General features: G+C 45.0%; 1 protein-coding gene across 2 annotated transcripts in view; it reads right to left on the bottom strand.

The window, feature by feature from the left end:
• Nt5e (5'-nucleotidase ecto) overlaps positions 1-5414 on the bottom strand; it is a 46386-nt gene extending 40972 nt beyond the window's left edge. The window contains exon 1 of one of the 2 annotated variants that reach the window (XM_057768726.1): positions 5002-5414. In XM_057768726.1, coding sequence (XP_057624709.1) covers positions 5002-5358 — 357 coding nt within the window. In that variant the 5' untranslated portion in view covers positions 5359-5414. The remainder of the gene's footprint in view (positions 1-5001) is intronic. The other variant, XM_057768727.1, reaches the window with a different exon arrangement.
• Between the last annotated feature and the right edge of the window lie 13848 nt (positions 5415-19262).

Raw genomic sequence — 19262 nt, 5'->3', positions numbered from 1 at the left:
CAGAGCCCCAATGCCCTTTCAGGCACCCTACCCTCCAGAAACTCCAGGTGCTCAGCAACTCCAGAGCTCACCAAATTCAGTGTTTAAGGAAGAGCCTCCTGTCAGAATTTAATCTCCAGCCCCACCCCCCTGCAGGTGGGTGGCGAGGTTAGAGATTCCCACTAACCCCTAATCTAAGCGTTAGACGCTCCTCAGGGCTCCACCCTGAGGCTATCAAGAGTTCCAGGTCAAAACAAACTCATTAGCTTAAACTGTTAGCCTCAGCGATTATCAAAGGGGCTCATTATGAATAACAAAAGACACTTCCTGCCACTTTGGAAACTCTTGTTTAAGCAGCAGGGGACCACAGTCACCTTCCGGAGAAGCTGCAGGCTTCTCTGATCTCTGAGACAAAGGAGCTCATCTCAGGGGTCTGTAAACCTCTGTCTCAGTCTGGCCACACTTTCCCGCATTGGTCCAGGCCTCCACACCTGTGCCCTTCACGGAACAGAAGCATCTCACAGCTGATTAAACCATTCCTCAGGACTCCTATTTTTAGACGTGAGCCTCTGGGATGTGCTGCGTCAGTCCTCTCATTAAAATGTTGCCTGAGGTGGAAGTGGCAGTCAATTTTCACAGGCTGACGTCTTCGAAGGCAGGGAAGACAGCAGCAATTGCATTCCCAGTAAGAGTCTTGGTGATTGGAGCTTAAATGAACAAACTGTTAGAGAAGCTTTCAAGAACTTAGAAGCAGGTCAGACAAACAAAAGAATTTTTGATTATTAAATATATCAAATAAGGGATTTCTGTTTTAAGAGGTACAGAGTTGAGCAACACTGACAGGCACAGTAGCATCATCACATCACATTTATGTCTAAAATTAACCATAGATCAATACTTAGAGTGCTTCAAAACATAGCAAATCCAATGGAAAAGAAACGAAAAAAAAAACCTGTAAACATGCCATCTGAGAAGAGGAAATCCAAAAGATTCACAATCTTATCAAAAGATGCTGAAAATTCCTAATTATTAGAAAAATACAAGCTACTGACAATCTGGACAGAGGTAAGAACAGGCAAAGTTGGGGGTTGAAAAGATGGTTTAGTGGTTAAGAGCACCTGCTACTCTTACAGAGGAAAGGAATTTGGCGTCCAGCACTCACATCAGATGGCTAACAACTTCCAGTGACTTCATCTCTCCAGAGGATCTGATGCCCTCTCTGGCCTCCACAGGCACCAACACACGTGATTGTACACACACAAATACATGAAAATAAAAACATCTTTTTTAAAGAAGAAGAAGAGGTAAAGATACAGAGATTAATCCTCTGCCTGGATATTGTCTGAGGGGCAAAGTAGTAGGCTTTAAGCCTTCAGGAAGACAGCTGGCAATCCTTTGCCAAAGGAAGAACCAAGCACACACATGGTGACCAGTAACTTTGCACTGGGGTGTGGAAATCCTCACAGTGGAATCTGCTGAATTTGTGAGGCAGGAGATTGGTTAGAGCATCTCCAAATCTACCAGAGTCTGATGTGAGAAGAGGTCACCATGCACCATGACACACAGGGACACTGCACATACAGAGTGAGGTGGGAAAATCATAAGTGAAAGGTTACTGTGGTGGTTTGAACGAGAATAGGCTCTTATGCTCGAATTCTTGGTCCCCAGCTGGTGGAACTGTTTGGGAAGGATTAGAAGGTGTGGCCTTATTGGAGATGTATTATTGGGGGAGGGCTTTAGGGCTTCAAAAGACACACCATTCTCAGCATGCTCCTGTCTGTCTGTCTCCCATTTGTAGATGGAGATGTGAGCTCTCAGTTGTTACTGATACCATGCCTTTGCTCTGCCATTATGGACTCTAACCCTCTGAAACTGTAAGTCCAATTAAATGCTTTCCTTAGTGAGTAGCCTTGGTCAAGGTATTTTGTCAAAGCAATAGAAAAGTAACTAAGACAGGAATCAGCGTTTGTGAGGTGGAGGCAGGAGGACCAGAGGTTCAAGGGACATCCTGGACCACACAGTAAGTTAGAGGCCAGTTAAGGCTATGTGAGACCTTAAAAAGAAAATTATGCTAAAAGGAACAGTCTAGACAATAGTACTCAGAAAAGATGGTGGAGGGGCAGCTGGCGGTAGTATGTGCTAGGCTGTCAGACCCACCTAGCCTGGCAGATGCCATGTTCTCTTCTTTCCAAACCCCAAGGTATAGGAACTAAACTTTAGTGAGCATTCACTGCGCAAGGGGTTAGGAGTTCCTCATAGTACGATGTGCTGTTTACAGGCTGGGGGTTAGCACCCCTCTTCTCCAGTTAAGGAACATGAGGCTCAGAAATAACCAGGGCAAAAGGAAGAAAAGAAGAATATTCCCAAGCAACTGAGCCTCCTTGTAATCTTTTTCTGCCTTCCTTCTTCTCGTTTCTAAAGATTTAAAAAAAGAAATCAGTACTGTGCTTTCCTGACTGCTGAGCTACTTTATGCAATAGCTTGGTGTGTCTTCCCCTTATACCTCAGGGGACACTTGTCTGTCCACGAGGATAGACAGCTACACCACCTGGTTGCTTCTGTCATCCCCTCCCAGTTTCTGCCTAGCAGCAGGGCCCAAGGGGGGGTCTTCAAGCTCCTCCTGGTCCTCTGCAGCCATCAGAGCAATTCTCTTGGGAGTGTGGCAGGTCTCGAGAATACAAACTATCTCCAAGGCTCCTACTCTAATTTCCGAGGCTTTAGGGAATTGGAGCTAACCCTTTACAGCTGTTAGAGCATCTCCAAATCTACCAGAGTCTGATGGGGTCTCCAAGTATCCCAGAATCAAGACATAGCAGGTGGCTGGGGGATTTTACAACAGAAGAGGAATAAACTCCTCAGGCTTTAGTATTAATATATGTGCAAATGCTCTGTAAGATTGGAAGACTGCAGAACCCAGCCACGTGCTTCATGCTACGATAGCTCGCGTTCATGCAGGCCAATCCGTGCATTTTAAACGCACCCACAACTCATCCCACAGATAAATTCTGACGGCAGCTATGGAAAGCTATGGACTTTGTCTTTCCCTTTCCTCCCACTCTTGACACGGGTCAGTGTAGCTTCCTCTTCCCAGTCCAATTATTTTGAGGGAAATTTGTAAGAAGATGAGCTCCAACTTACAGCACATTGTAGTGGCCTCACGTAGCAGCAGAGTGAGTTTGTGAGGTCTTAGAGAGGGACCCATGTTTACTAAGGAGTATTTACACAACGGAGGGGAAGAGTGTTAGAAAGAGGAAATGCTGCAAAGTGGCGGTTTATACACGAAATCAAAACAAACTCCTACAGTGTTTATTCTACCCTTCTGGGGGAAGGAGAGACATGAGCTAGTTAACAATCCAATTATGTAAACGTTTGTACTGCCATACTGCTTACAGAGCTTCAAGCAGACCTAGCGGTGGAAAAAAAAAGAGGGCTGAGAGACCACAGAGCTCTTGAGACCTGCGATTCTTCTTCTGTCAAGCTGCTGCTGAACAGGGCCTTCCTCCAACAGCTCTGGAGGCTTGGAGGCCTAGAACGCCCTTGCTTTAGAACCTCTAAAGCAGCCTTCTCTGGGAGGGAGCACTCCCCTTCTCTGACCTCTGAGCTGTTCCTGTGCACAGCAGGTAGTCTGCCTTGGGAACCTTCCTTTCCCTTCCACGCCCTCTGATTTCACAGAGTTCTGGGTACCCACCCTGTTATTTCTCTTGCAAAGCTCTTATGTTTTTGTGGTGATTGTTCTCATCCCCGTCCCCCCCCCCCCCAACCTCGCAGAATCGTTTACTCTAGGAATTCACACCAGGTTGATCTTGATCGTGAGTGGTGGATCGATTAGTTTTTACATCTCGGTTACATTTGATTGTTTTTCGCCCCTTCTCAACAAGCAATGCACATTTCCGACAGAGTATTGGGAAGTGAGGACTAAATATGATTTTTTTTCCCCTCAGACGGCGGTTTCGTTTCAGCTATCAAGCCTGTCCTGGAACTAGCTCTTGTAGATCAGGCTGGCCTCGAAATCACAGGGATCCGCCTGCTGGGATTAAAGGCGCGCGCCACCACCGCCCCGCATTAAATTATTTAGAACATTTTAAGATCTCTCGCTTCCTCCTTCCCTTTGAGACAGAATCTCCCGTTCCCTAGTCTGGCTGTCTAGTCAGCACACCTGGCCCTTCGGCCTCTCCTAGGCTTGGCCCGCAGATCTAGTTTGCGCAATGCTATGGATTGCACAGGGCTTATGGAATTCTAAGGAAGCACTCTAAAAATCCAGCTGCACCCCCAGATCCCTTATCCCTCAAGCTGGGCTCTTCTAGAATCTCTACAGTCAAGAGGGTTTTATTGAACCCTTGAAATCCAGATTCTCCGCATTTGTGTTCTCTTTGATATTTCTTTTTCCTCGAACCCGCGTGGCAGTGTCTGGGAGCAGCAAGAACAAACGTGGAGATCATATTGTGTGCACACAGTACTTTGAGGTAAATATTTTTCTTTCCATTTTATAGAAGATTCGACCACTGAGGCCTAATAAATAACTTACATAGGGTTACACTGGAAATCTACCTAAGAAGGTGAGTTTGTAGCGCTCAGACGTCAAGGCCAATTGGGTGTGGTGTCTATCTGCCCTCTCCCCCTTGGGGCCCTGGTAACCTGAATAAATTTTGTTTTTTTTACCCGATTTCCCTTTCAGTAAAGTGGGGGTGAGACGTTCTTTGAATGATCAAGCAGATGGAGATGTAGAGGAGACATATCCGTCTCCAGCCCTCAACTTCCAGTGTCCCTACCTACACCCTGCCCTCCCCCTGCTAAATCACTCCGTAGGCAGGATCCCTCTTTTAATGCTCAGTTCACTGTGGGTCCCCAAAAACACCAGTTTAAGACTATCATATAAGGGACGCGGTCTGCATCGACGCGGCACACTGGCCTGAGTGGAATTCCACTTGCTCATCTGTGAATCCTTTCTCTGCCAGGGTACTAGGGAGTTCTCCAGCCTCTCCCTCTGGGCCTGGGCTCCTACCCCGGTAACCTTCTTCTTACCATGGCATCATAGCGCAGTGTGTTCATGAAGTGTGACACTTCAAGACCTTTGTAAACGGTGAACCAGATGGTGCCTTGGTACTGGTCGCCGGCATCCAGTAGCAGCACGTTGGGTTCCTCCTTGCGGATCTGCTGCACCTTGGTGTAGAGCCTCGCCACGCCGCCCACGCACTGGCTGGCGTTGAGGCACTTGGTGGAATCCTCGCTGGTCTGCTCCAGCCGGCTGTGCACGTCGTTGGTGTGTAGGATCGTGAGCTCCCAGGCTCTGGCTGCCGGCCACAGCAACAGCAGCGCGCTTAGCGCGATGAGTAGCCACCTGGGCGGCGGAGCGGCCGACGGAGCAGCCGCCGGACGCATGGCTGTCTAGAACGCCTTGAGTTGGTGGACTGGCCTGGAGCCCGACGAGCTCCGGCTACCCCGGCCTCCCCTAAGCTGCGGGGAGGAATAGGGAGAGGCGGGGCCGGACGCGCCTCCTCCAGCCCAACGCCCTCCTGCTCGCAGGCGCACTCCGGGAGTCACCCGATCCGACCCTGGCACCCCAGGCACCCGGCAGCGGCTGGCCTGGCACACGCAGCCGGCAGGAACAGAGAGGAGGTTGTTTGCGCGGTGAGCGGGCACCTCCGAGAGCTGGGGTTCCCGTAGACCCCGGCGGCGTTAGCAGCTGCAGGAGCTGCCTCACCGATCTTCACCTCTTTGTACACCGATTTGTCTAAAAGAGTGTACTGCTTGTGTGGCGCTGTGGCTTGTTGCCGAAAGAGAAGAGAGTTGGGGTGGGAGAGAGAGGAGTCCAGAGCTCACCCGGGAGGAGCGCTCCGCAGTTACGGCGGTGGGACCAGGACACAGCGAGGGCCGAGATGCTAAGTAGGTTTGAGGAGGCAACTGCTCCACGTTGCTCAGATCTGGAATCTCAGAAGTCAAGCAAGCTTTTACCCACGGTGAAAACCTTAGCGATAAAACCCCTGCGGTGGCGGTTTATGGTCAGCTCTGAAAGCTAACGTGGATCTTAGGGTCTAAACCCTTGACAGTTAAGCGCGTTGCTGCCCCATGCTTTTCCAGTCTTTTTTCCTCTCTGTCCTAACTTTTGAGATTTTGCGTATGTGCTGTGGTGTGTGTGTGTGTGTGTGTTTGTGTGTGTGTGATTGCAAAGCTTTTTAGCAGTAATAGTGGCAATCCATATTTGTTATTAATAAATCGTCATCATTAAATGTAAATCACTACACGATTTCCACATCTAACGGATTAACTCTTGCGTTTGAATGAAGTAAAATCAATAAACTAGCAGCTTTGGGAAAGGAAAGAGAATTAGTTTGGTTCTCATGTGTTCTGCACATTATGTAGACGCTATCTAATTTCCACACATCTCTAGAATGCACCAGGCCAGTCTTGTTTTGCACACACACATACATACACACACACACATACACACACAGAGACAGAGAGACAGAGAGAGAGACACACAAAGAGAGACAGAGAGAGAGAGACAGAGAGAGAAACTGGGGCATGCCCCTAATCCTAGGACTCAGGAGGCCGAGTCAGGAGAGCTGAAAGTCCATGAACAGTCTGGGCTGCAAAGCAAGATCCTTTCTCACCCACCACTAAGTTGTTTTTCAATTGCAGTAAGATATACATCATATGAATACACACGACATGCATTATCATTTACTATCTTAAGCATACAGTTTAGTGGCATTAAGGATATTCACCCCCATTCATTTCCCAGAGCTTTTTTATCTTCCTGAGATGGCATTCTAAAGTCATTAAAGGGTGACTTCCACCTTGCATGGCAGTCAACACCTGTAATCACAGTACTTGGGAGTCCCAAGTAGGAAACCATCTGGGCCACACATAGTGAGTTCTTGGGCTGTTAGTGAAGCCCTGTCTCAGAAAAACCCAAACATACAAACAAACAAACAAACAAACAAACAAACAAACAGAAATAACCACTCTCCATTTCCTTCCTTTCCAACTCCTCCCCCACAACCAGCGTTCTATTACCAGTTTGTATGGATTCGATCATTCTAAGCACCTTCTATTTGTCCTTTTTTTCTTCTGACTGGTTTGCTTCAGTTGGCCTAATGTCTTCAAGACTCAGCGCGTCAGCATTTCCTTCCTTTCAGAAGCCAAGTAGCATTTCACTCTAGGTGTGTATGTGAACACTCACATTCATAGCAACTTACTCGTAAGAGGTGAAAGCAGAGACAGTCGAGGGTCCATGGCTGATGAAACGGCCTTGAGGCCAGTCAACTAAAAAGCAACTAAGTTGGGAGACGAGATAGGGGCCTGCTATGTTGCCCATTCTCACATGCAATGGACAGATTCTCCAATCTTCACCAGTACCCTTTCCATTTTCTTTCGTTTGTTTTAAATGATAGTCACCTCGAGGCATGTGTAATATCTCATTGTGGTTTCTATTTGCATTCCCCATTGGTTAAAAATGTTAAACACGTTTTCACAAGCTTATTGACCATATGTATCATTTCTTGTTGACATTTCCTTAAAAAATTTTTTTTATTAGCCAGGCGGTGGTAGTGCACACTTTTAATCCTAGCACTTGGGAGGCAGAGGCAAGCAGATCTCTGTGAGTTCAGGGACAGTCTGGTCAACAGAGTGAGTTCCAGGACAGCTAGAGTTACACAGAACAACCCTATCTTGATAAAAAGATTTAAAATTACATTTATTTATTCATTTTGCATATATATGCATGTGCATGTGGCACATGTGCAGAGGTCAGAAGACAATTTAAGCTTGCAAGTATCTTTACCCACAGAGCTGTTTTTTTAAATATTTATTGATTTATTTATTATGTATACAATATTCTGTCTGTGTATATGCCTGCAGGCCAGAAGAGGGCACTAGACCCCATTACAGATGGTTGTGAGCCACCATGTGGTTGCTGGGAATTGAACTCAGGACCTTTGGAAGAGCAGGCAATGCTCTTAACCACTGAGCCATCTCTCCAGCCCCCCACAGAGCTGTTTTGATGGCCTTCTGTCCATGTCTTTTGTGTCTGTTTTAGTTGAATTGTAGGGATGTTTCTCCTCTTCTTTGACAAAGGTTCATGTAATTCAAGATGGCCTCCAGTTCATTATGTATCCGAGTATTGAACTCTAGTCCTCTTGTATCCATCTTCCTAGTACTGGAAATAAAAGCATGTGTCACTATACAGTGCTGGGGATTGAACCCAGGGCTTCCTGTATACCAGGCAATTACCCTACCAACTGAGCTCTGTCCTAAGCACTGTAGGAATTCAGTATATACAGATATGTAATTCGAAGATATTAGTGCCCACTCAGTGGTGTATCATCCTGCAGGAGAGGAGAGCCTCAGTATGTCCCTGAAACATCCTCCTTCATCCCACGACTCCCACCAAATCAAGGAAACAGTGAAGCAAGACTTAGACGAGGACATTTCAGTAAGGACCGTCTGGAGGACCACTGACTCCCTTCCATGACGAGGACATTTCAGTAAGGACCGTCTGGAGGACCACTGACTCCCTTCCACGAGCGCTAGGATCGGGGCAAACTGGCAAGAATGCGCTTTCTGCATTCTCTAAGTCAGCTAGGTTGAACTAATAAACATGCCACGTACACCTGGCATGCTGAACTGATGATGTCACTGCATGAGTAGTCTAATTTATAAAACACTTGTCTCTGTAGTAAGCAGGGTGGATCAAAGTGCTATGAAGATAAGGCTGGCTCTCTGTCACCAGACTGTGAGTGTGCCCTTAGTTCAGCTGTCCACTCTAGGACCTTTGCAGCCCATGGTCTGCTGGAAATCTAGGATAATTTTCTATCTGGTCCTTTGTCACAGGATGTTGCTTACCTGCTTTGTTCAGCCACAATTCATATAAAGTTTTAATAATCTTTATGTCTCAAATATGGCTTCCAGGCATTTTCTTCTCTCTCCACATCCTACATTGTGGATGCTACAAGTACCTTGCTTTTCCATTGCTGAAATACACCAGTGTTGATGTACAAATGCTTCTCTTTCTCTCTCTCTCTCTCTCTCTCTCTCTCTCTCTCTCTCTCTCTCTCTCTCATCTATCTGTTAGTGTTGACATTCTCAGGACCTTGTACGTTCTCAGCATATGCTCTACCACTGAGTTGCATTTCTATTCCAAGAGTTTCAGTTTAGAAGAAGTTTGATTTCTCCCCCCCCCCTTTTCCTGAATGTACTTTTGGTAACATATCCAAGAAATTATTGCCAAGGGCCTGGAGAGATGGCTTACAGTTAAGAGTATTTGCTGCTTTTCCACCTGAACTGGGTTCATTTCCTAGTGCCCACCTTGGGTTACTCACAACCACCTGGAATCCATTTCCAGGGGATATCATGATTTATTCTGGCCTCTTCAACTACCTGCACAAATGTGCTGTAAATACATACACAGGCACACATACAAATACTTGAAACTAATTAAACAAATAAATCTTAAAAAAATCCATTGCCAAATATAATCTCAGGAGGCCCCTCTGTTATGTTTTCTTCTGAATATTCTATTGTTTTGCATTTTACACTTAGACCTGAAACCCATTTCAAGTTAGTTTTTATTATAAAATAAGGCAAACATTCATGTTTTATTGTTTTTATATAGATGTCTAGCTTTCCAGTTTCTGTCTGCTGGAATGACATCCGTGGCAACTCTACTTTAAGACACTGGATTTGGCGCTCATACACAAAAGACCCTGCAGATCGGGAACAGTAAAGCTTGGGCCCAACAAAATGCTCAATTCTGTAACCCTCTGGGGTTTAGCCCTTGCAAGGTTTTGTTCCCTCCTTTCAGACTTTCTAGAAGCTGAGCTCTGTCATTTGTTTTGCTTTGTTTTATTGTTTTTTAAGTGTGTGTGTGGAACCAAATTAAAATTTGCACATTTTAACAGAAGAGTTGCCTTTCATCCTTCCTACAGTCATGTGCCTGTGTGTAAATTGTGTGTGTGTGTGTGTGTGCTCGCATAGGTACTTGGAGGTTGATGTCATACCCAGTTCTTTTATGGTCATTGAGGATTGAACTCTGGTCTTTGTATCTAAGCAGCAAGAACATTACCGATTAAGCTTCTCCCCAGCTCTCAACTTACAGAATATGAATGCAAAACTATTAACTATTCTTCTAACGTTTATTTGGAGTTCATAGTCATCCCTCCAACTTCCTTTTTCTGTTCCAGGATCCAATCCAAGATTGCATTCAGTTTGTTCATGTCCGTAATCTCCTCTGACCTGAGAATATTTTCTCAGCTTTCTCTAACTTGTATTACTTTGTCATTAAATGCTTCTTTTATTTATTATTATATGGAGGAAGATAACTTGTAGGAGCCAGTTCTTTACCGTAGAGCCCCAGATCATCAGACTTTGGTAGCAGGCACCTCTCCACGCTGAACCACACAGCCGGCTCTAAATCGTCATTTTTGAAAGGTACTGGTACTTTCCCTCAATTCGGGCTTTTCTGAGGTTACCTTTGGATTAGATTGAAGCAGGACAGTTTTAGCAAGAGTGCCACGAAGACAAAACACCTTCTCATTGCAGCAAGTCTTACGGTACAATACACCATTGTGACATCAGCGATCCCTCCATGTGTGTGCACATTCCTGTGTGTGTTGGGCAAAGACTGAGGTCAGATGTCTTCCTCAGTCACTCTCTGTGTCATTTTTTTGATAGAAGTTTCTTGCCAGACCTGAACCTTGCTGATCTGGTTGACCGACTGGCCAGGAAGCCCGGGGACCCTCCTGTCTCTAGCCCCCAGTACTGGGACTCCAGTGTACCGCTTTTAAAATGTGGGTGCTGGAGGTCTGCACTTAGGACTTGGTGCTTGCCTGGTCAGACTTTACTGATGGAGCCATTTCACCAGTCACCTATATTTTTAAAACTAGGCCACCATAATACTTTCTGAAATTCCTGCCCTGGGGCCATCAGCCTTCTGCATTCAAGTCATCCCTAAGTCATTTGATGGCACGCAGATCTAAAATGACCTTTGTTTATTTATTGGATCAAGTCCCAGCTTGCTGACCTGACCTTTAAAAGTGTCACCCTGTCCAGTGAGCTTTGTCTTTCATGGACCTTCCTGAAGTCCTTCCTTCTCTCCAACCTACTGTGCCTGCCTCCAGTCAAGCCCCAGGCTGCCTGATATTCTTCAAGTCAACAGGAAATTTCTGTACAGTCCCAGACAACAGTGACTGTCTCTTTTTTAAATTCCCAGACTTCACTTTAAATTCCCACAATTTCACTTTAATGTGGTCTTTTCTTTTGCCAAATATTTAAAATATCCTTGGTCTTCCCTCCAAGTCGTGTAGACAGATCTAGGACCACAACCACAGCCCCCACCTGTAGTGTCCCTGAGAGGCTGTGAGGGACCCTCGGGAAACAGATAGTGCTGCAGATAAGTAAAGCTATGTGTGTGCAAGACTGCAGGTCACAGATTTCCCAAGTCAAGTGAGCAAAATATTCTCGGCGTATTTCTCCATGACTCAACCTACAACTCATGGCTTGACTTATTGCTCATTGATTGGGATTGGTAGACATAACCAGCTAATGGACAGAATGTTATAAAGCAAATCATGAATTTACAGGTGTTTAGTGTCGACAACCATAACATTGGTAATAGCACAAAAATTTTAGCTCTGGTATTTTTTTTTTTTTTTTTTTGAGTCAAAGTCTTCTCTTAGTCCAGGCTGGTTTCATACTCAAGGTGTATCTGAGGATGATCTTGAACTCTTGAATCTTTTTTCCTCCCCTTCCCAGCTGCTATTATAGACATACCCTGGCTCTTAGCCCTGGGATTTCTTTCTTAGAGTTATATCATCATCATCATCATCATCATCATCATCATCATCATCATCATCATCCCTGGGGGATTGAACATAGGCCCTCATGCGTATTAGGCAAGCTTTCCACCACTGTCCTGCATTTTCCTGAGTTCTATTCTAGTGCTTGAAAACTATTACCGAATTCAGCAAAGTATCATTTGCATTCTAAGCAACAGCACATGTAAAGTTAAAACTTAAGGAGGTTTTAATTTAATGAGTACAGCTTTAATTTAATAGAGATGACATAATTTGAGTGTGTGCTTGTGAGTACTTGCCTGTGCATGCCTGTCTGGAAGCCAGGGGTCAATGTATATTATCTTCTTCTATTACCCTTCACCTTAGTTTTTGAGGCAGGGTCTCTCACTGAACCTGGAGCTAACTGTCTCGCCTACACGAGCTGACCAGTAAATCCTCATGATGCGCCTGTCACCCTAGATGGCTCTTGCATGGGTCCTGGTGATCAGACCTCAGGTTCTTGTGCTCAATCATTTTACCCACTAGGTAATCTCCCCAGTCCCAAAGATGACAAACTTAATAACAGATCACAGATTTCCACAAAAAGAAACCAACCTTAAAAAAAAAAAAAAAGGTGGGTTCTGTTCTGTTAGGAACACACACTAGAATGTAGGTAGATTCATGGCTTAGTTACAGATTAGGTCATTTGTATCGAAACAAGCAACAACAGGTAGCCTTCTGAATGCTGTGATGAGAAACTCAGAGTACGAACAAGCTTGTGAGCCTGAGCTGGAGGGCATATACAGCTGCTGTGGCCAAGGGCTCGGTTGCTCTAAGTGCCTTCTCGAGTAGACTGTGACTGTCAGACTATGCTGTCTTCCGCACCCACACCCCTTCCAGCTCAGAGGTTTGAAGGTTTTCCCTGTAGTGTTCCTTTTGGTGGTGTGAGGAAGCCTTTCAGAGTACTGTTTTAAATAATAAAGTAAAAGAAATCTGATTATAAAGGAAACTAGAGTAAAGCACCATTATCAAAACATTTTGAAAATTTACGATATACATTTATGACACGATTGCACACATATTTAATAGTGTAAATAGTAACACATTTATCTTATTGGCAAAGCGAGCTGATCTCATTTGGAAAAGGTTTGCGGGAATGCTGCAGTTGCTGGCTTTAGACTGTGAATTTAGACTATGGCCACCTACAGATCACATTGGATAGCCAATTACTTTTTGACATTTCTTTCCCAGTAAGGCCAGAAGTGTTGACAACTACAATCTGCACGATGTATTGTGGATGTATTGATTCACAGAGTTGGGTGTGGGCGGACTTTTCTCAAGGAATACCACATTTGGGCTGCGTGTGTAGCTCAGTAGTTGAGTACTCACCAAGCAGCTGTGATCCAGGGCTTAACAGACACCACCACTTTCTTTAAACTAAACTTCAACTCTAACCATATTTTGTCTGGTGATCAACGAACTGGTCTTTAGTGTGGTGGCATGAAGGTGTCCCTCAAGTCACGTGCTACCAATGCAACTGCTGATGCAACTGCATTGAGAGGGGAGGCCTTGGGGAACTGTCTGGGTCATGGGAACTCCACCATCATGAATGAATTAGCGTGATGAAGGATGTTTTGCCTTTCTTTTCCCTTTTAGTTCCTTCTTCCATATGACACACTTTCCCTCCCCTCTACACAGTAATCTTTTTTTTTCTTTTTTTTTCTTTTTTTTTTTTTTTTGGTTTTTCGAGACAGGGTTTCTCTGTGGTTTTGGAGCCTGTCCTGGAACTAGCTCTTGTAGACCAGGCTGGTCTCGAACTCACAGAGATCCACCTGCCTCTGCCTCCCAAGTGCTGGGATTAAAGGCGTGCGCCACCACCGCCCGGCTCTACACAGTAATCTTAGAAGCAGAGACTGCACCCTTATCCCACCCACAGTGAGGTGGGCCCTCTTCCACCAATCATTAATTTTAAAAAAAAAAAAAATGCCTTACAGCTGGCTCTTAATGCATCTTAGTTGAGGTTCCCTTCTTTCAGATAACTCTAGTTTGTGTGTCAAGTTGACATAAGACTAGCTAGCACACCCGTGCTTACGGACAGTAAGACAATATTTTCAAGGTGTCAGTTTTTCTCAACTTGTTCTACAGATTGAGTATAATTTTAGGCAAAATCCTCACATTATTTTTTGGCTATTGATAAACTGATTCTAAAGTCACAGAGAGGCAAAAGACCCCAGCAGACAGGTCAATGTTGAATTAGAACAACGACGTCAGCGGACTGATTCCTATGCACTTGCTATCTGAGCACTTACGAAGTTGAGGCAAGAGGGTCATGAGATCGGCTGGGGGACACACACGCATCAATAGTAATAACCCCAAGGAAACAAAACAACAAAACAAAAGCAAAAACTCCTGAAGCCCTATCCAAACTGTAATAGTTTAGTGGTGGAAGGCGACGTTGGAGCCAAGGGACACCACAAAGTCACACCTTGCAACAGAGCTCATTTGGGAGGTCTAGTGGAGGGAGGTGTAGAGGTGGCTTCTGATATGCTGATAGGAAATGGCCCTAACAGGGGGATGTGGGCTGCACTTTCAACCCTCCACTCGCCTTTGCCACGAGTCTAACATGGCTCTGAAAAGCCCCCTTTATAAAGTTTCAAAGAGGCAGAAGCCACCCGGGGTACAGCATGGCTGTGGCTATGAAACCTCAAGGAATTGGGAACCTGATATTTGTCCACCATCTGGAGTTGGCCTGGTGTGGGATTAAGTCTTGGAAGCCAGGCTTCTTCGGGACCGAGAAATGAGCAGGCACAGAGAGGGAACCAAGGAGGCTGAGACTGGCAAGATCTGAGGAAGAAAGTGTACCGGTGAAGTGTGGACAACAGTGTGTAAGATGAACCGTCACCCATGAAGATGAAGCCTTGAAGATGTGGGTGGATGCGGGACTGAGCCATGTAAATGAAAAGACACCAAGTGTGGAGTTTTCTGCCCTCTGTAGCATGTCTGTTGCTCTTCTTGTTCAGCCCATGTTCAGGCAGTCATGCTGGAGACTTTATGGGTTTCTGACATTTCTGGGACATACATCTCACAGCAAATTCCCCGATCCTCTACGTATACAGCAACAATTAATGAAAAAAGAGGCCATAAATTTGTCAGAGAGCAAAGAGGGGTGTTTGGGAGGGCTGGAGGTGGAGGACAGAGGGGAGAAGTGTAATTATAATCTCAAAAAAGAAAAGAAATAAATTTTTAGAAGATATAAAAAAGAGTGCCCACTCCCTGCCCCTCGTTTAATCTGAATATTACCAAGAGGGCATACTAGCTCTTCCTGGCACCTACATTGGCAATGAAAGAATTTTTAGTAAAGTTTATTTTGTGTATGCAATTTCCTTTTTTTTTACATTAAAATAATTTTAATTAGCTGAGGTTTTATCTTTGGACATACTTGGGTAACTTTCAAGGAACTGTCCTTAAGACATTGTTGGACTGACTTAGGTCTTGTTCATGTTCTTTCCCTTATTCCTGAATGTAATATGTTGATCAATGGTCCTTTGTTGGGAGAGATACCTGTTTGCCCCTTCCAGAGGACTGAAACCTAAATTCAGCTATGAAAATGGGAAAGTTTAAACCCTTCACCTGCCTCCTGCAGCGGATGATGAGCTGGTATGTATGAAATACTCCAGGGATTATCAGTGATAAAGTCCGCCAGTGATAAAAAGGTTAACAGACTCAGAGTGCCAAGAGACACTTGGACCCTTGATTGCAGAGGAATAACCAGGTTCCTTTACAGGACTGAAAAAGAAATTCTATGTTTGAGGATGTATACAGAGACAGAAGCAAGGGAAGGCAGAAGAGGGTCTCTGGCTTGGTATGGAGACAGACACAGACAGAGCTCTTGGAGCCAGACAGTGGAAAGAGGAGCGGGAAGGAGAGAACAAAGACCGTGTCTGGTCTAAAAGAACATCTGAAATTCATATTTAAATGTACAAACAAGATGGTAGAATTTTCAAAATGGATTTTCCAGAGTGGCAGATGCAATGGGGGATGGTAGTGGATATTGGCGATATTTGTAGTCGCCACGGTGTGCTGGAGGTGGTAATGGAATATGATGATCGTGTGGCAGAAATGGCCTTGACAGTCTCAGAGTGGTCGTGAAGGGATGGAACAGCTGGCTATGGCAGTAGAAACAGACATTTGTGTCCCAGTGCTAGGTGATACGAGGCTGGGGACACTGGCATTCATGGGGAGGTTGAGAGGCTGTCATTATCATCATCATTATCATCATCACCATGTGTTGGCAGTGGATTTTATAGCATGGGGACCTTGGGAGAGGGTTGAAGTGGGGGAGAGGCAGGGAGGGGAGCAGAGAAAAATGTAGAGCTCAATAAAAATTAAAAAAAGACTAAATTAGTTGGGTAGAATGGGCAGGAGAGTTTCTTGCAGAATAAGAGGCCAGGAAGAATGATAGAAACTTAGCTAAATCTAATCTCACATATGTGAAATTCACCTTATCACCACTACTTGCTTCCTTTTGTGCCCCCACGACTGTTGCTACATCATTCCATATGTATGCAGTTTCAAACTACTGGCAGGCAATCTGACTAAAGACCTCCTCTTTTAAAAGAAGTAAAATAAAGCTCCTTCAATTTTTACTTAGAAAAATGATTCCAAGCACTATTGGCCTTTAGGTCCTGAACCCCAGAGATGTGCTGGGGCTCTTGATTGCTACCAGTGGGTCAGAGATCTGCTTCTGATCAGCTGATGACCTCTGGCTGTGGAAAGACTTTCTCAGGGCACAGCTAGGAGTCGATGTGTGCTTGTCTGTGCTGCAAACAGGAGAGATAAGGATCAGTCTTTTACCAGACTGTGGGTGGGTACTCCACATGCTCAGCAGGGCCTCTCAGAGCCCCATCAGTGACTGTACCACAAAAGATTTCCAGTCTCTGTCTCTCTGTATTTCTCTCCTTCTCTCCCTCCCTCCCTCCCTCCCTCCCTCCCTCCCTCCCTCCCTCCCTCCCTCCCTCCCTCCCTCCCTCCCTTCTTCCCTCCCTCCCTCTTTTTCCTGTTTGTCTGTCTCCCTCCCTCCCTCCCTCCCTCCCTTCCACACCCCCCCTCTCTTTCTCGATCTCCCCCCATCTCTGTCTCTGTCTTTCTGTCTTTGCCCCTCCCCAACCTCCCCTTCTCTCTCCTCTCTCTTCTTCCTTCCTATGTTACCATTTCAAAAACATCGATACTATTTGTAATTTCTAAAAAATAAGGATTTTTCTTTGATGGCAAGATCTCCTAAAAAAAGACAAGAGGGCTGCTTTACAGAGATTGCCTGTCACTTCAGCCAGACGAAACCAAAGGCAAACCTTGACATCTCCAACTCTTCAGTGATATACTTCCAATCTATCAAGCAATTGGCGAAGAGATGTTTCTAGCCTGCTCTCCAGTAGAAATTAGGGACTTTTAAACCTCCCTTTGTTAGCCTGAGATATCTATCATCTGAGAGATGTAAAAGCCGGAGAACTACAGTGTACTTTACTATCCGTCCTAAGAATGCAGATGGGCCATGATACCAAGATTTTTATTTTTCCAAGACAGGATTTCAGTATAGCTCAGGCAAGTCTCAAACTTGCTATGCAACTGGGGATTGCCATTCTTGATCCTGCCTCTGCCTCCCGAGTGCTGGGACTACAGGAATGGGCCACAGTGCTCTAACATTAAATATACAATTCTTTTAAATAGATTCAACAATCATCAAAAAAGAAATGTGTAGGGTAGGCTGCCTCAAAACTGTGGTAGAAAAATGAAGCTTCCCCTTCTTTGGACACAGGTCAGGAGACCAGTGCTCTGGACACCATCTGGCTGCTCTTCCCACGGGCACTGTCTGCCTCTAGATTGCTCTTCATATGCAGGAGTTGCGAGTTGCCTTTACCTTTGGACCACTTCCTTGCTCTCTAAACTTTAGAGTTTAAAGGAAGAGTACCCTGGGGATAGATACTGTCAGGCTGTAGGTGTCTGCACAACGTCTCTGCTGTTTGTTCACATTCATTATATTAATAGTTATAGTTATCTTCTGTACACAGATATTGTAACACGTTTGTGTGTGTGTGTGTGTGTGTTAGTAAACATGTATGTGGGTGCACAAGGAAGAAGGTAACATCCATTCCCTTGGAGTTGGAGGCAATTGTGAGCCCTCTGACTTGTACTGGGTCCTGAATTAGGGCCTGAAGTCAGGTTCTCTGCAAGACCACTACTCACTCTTTTTTATTTTTATTTTTTATTTTTATTTATTTATTTTTTTTAGACAGGGTTTCCCTGTGTATCTTTGGAGCCTGTTCTGGAACTCGTTCCGTAGACCAGGACAGGCTGGGCTCGGGCTCACAGGGATCTGCCTGCCTTTGCCTCCCAACAAGAACTCACTCTTAACTGTTGAGCCATTTTGCAAACATCTGTATTTATGGTATACACACACACACACACGCGCACACACATATATAAATAAAATCTTTTTGTTTTTTTCCTTGAGGCAAGGCCTTATTGTGCAATCTAGATTGGTCTTAAAGTCAAGGTCTGAGGGCTGGGATTACAGGTGTATGTCAACACGTCTGGCAACATATTTTAAACCGTAGAAATAGGAGGTGAGGCAAGCCTTGTGGCACACTTCCCTCTCATTGTTTAATCCTCACAGTAGTCTTCTTGAGAGTATGGAGAGAAAACACTTTACCTAATGTGGCATACCTGTTCTGTGTGGCTTGCCAATCTCTGGCAACTCAAAATGGAAGACATTTTCGTCTCGTTTGATTGGGAGCCGGCATAGGTTGGAAGAGGCATGGTTTTGAGATCTTGAGCAAGACCCTTCCTTAGCTTGTGTGAGAAGAACTAGTGTAAAGAATTAACTCTTGAAAACTTGCAAATTAGGTTTGTGAAGCAATTATCTCCATGAAGAGCAGAACGCTGCCTTCCTTCAAAGACAGTGGAGAGCAGCAAAGGCTGACATCCTGGTCCTTAGCATGTTGACTGGGTAGGCACAGAAGGAGTGGTAGACAGCCAATGAGACCAAGAAACATTTCTGGGGGAAGGGAGCCAAGCATTCTCCTCACTTCCATCAGAAGATCAGGTACTAGTATGTCTGGGGTTCTCCCTGTCTTTTGCAGAATATCATATTCAGCTCTTCAAGGGCAGTCAACACCCATCAGCTCTTTGTATTTAAGACCTGTTACTATGTACTAGTTACATCTCACTTAATAATCTCAACACCCTATGAGCTCAGAGCTGTTATTTCTGCTTTGTAGAAGAGGGCCACTGAAGATGTGAGCTTCCATGTGCTGTTCAAGACCCCACAGTTGGTAGGCAAAGCAATCACTTCACTTAGTTTATTAAGCCTTTGGGATACCCTTCTAGGCTTCTGCTTGTTTCTACCGAGCTGAAGAGACCTGAACTTCCTGAGCTGAGAGGCATTCATGCTGGTAAGCTTTAAAATGGGTCAGATATAATCCCATTTTCATGAGAATTACTAATAGAAGATTAACC

Source organism: Chionomys nivalis, chromosome 4 (assembly GCF_950005125.1).
Source record: "Chionomys nivalis chromosome 4, mChiNiv1.1, whole genome shotgun sequence".
Lineage (NCBI taxonomy): Eukaryota > Metazoa > Chordata > Mammalia > Rodentia > Cricetidae > Chionomys > Chionomys nivalis.
This window is presented reverse-complemented; position numbering and strand designations above follow the sequence as displayed.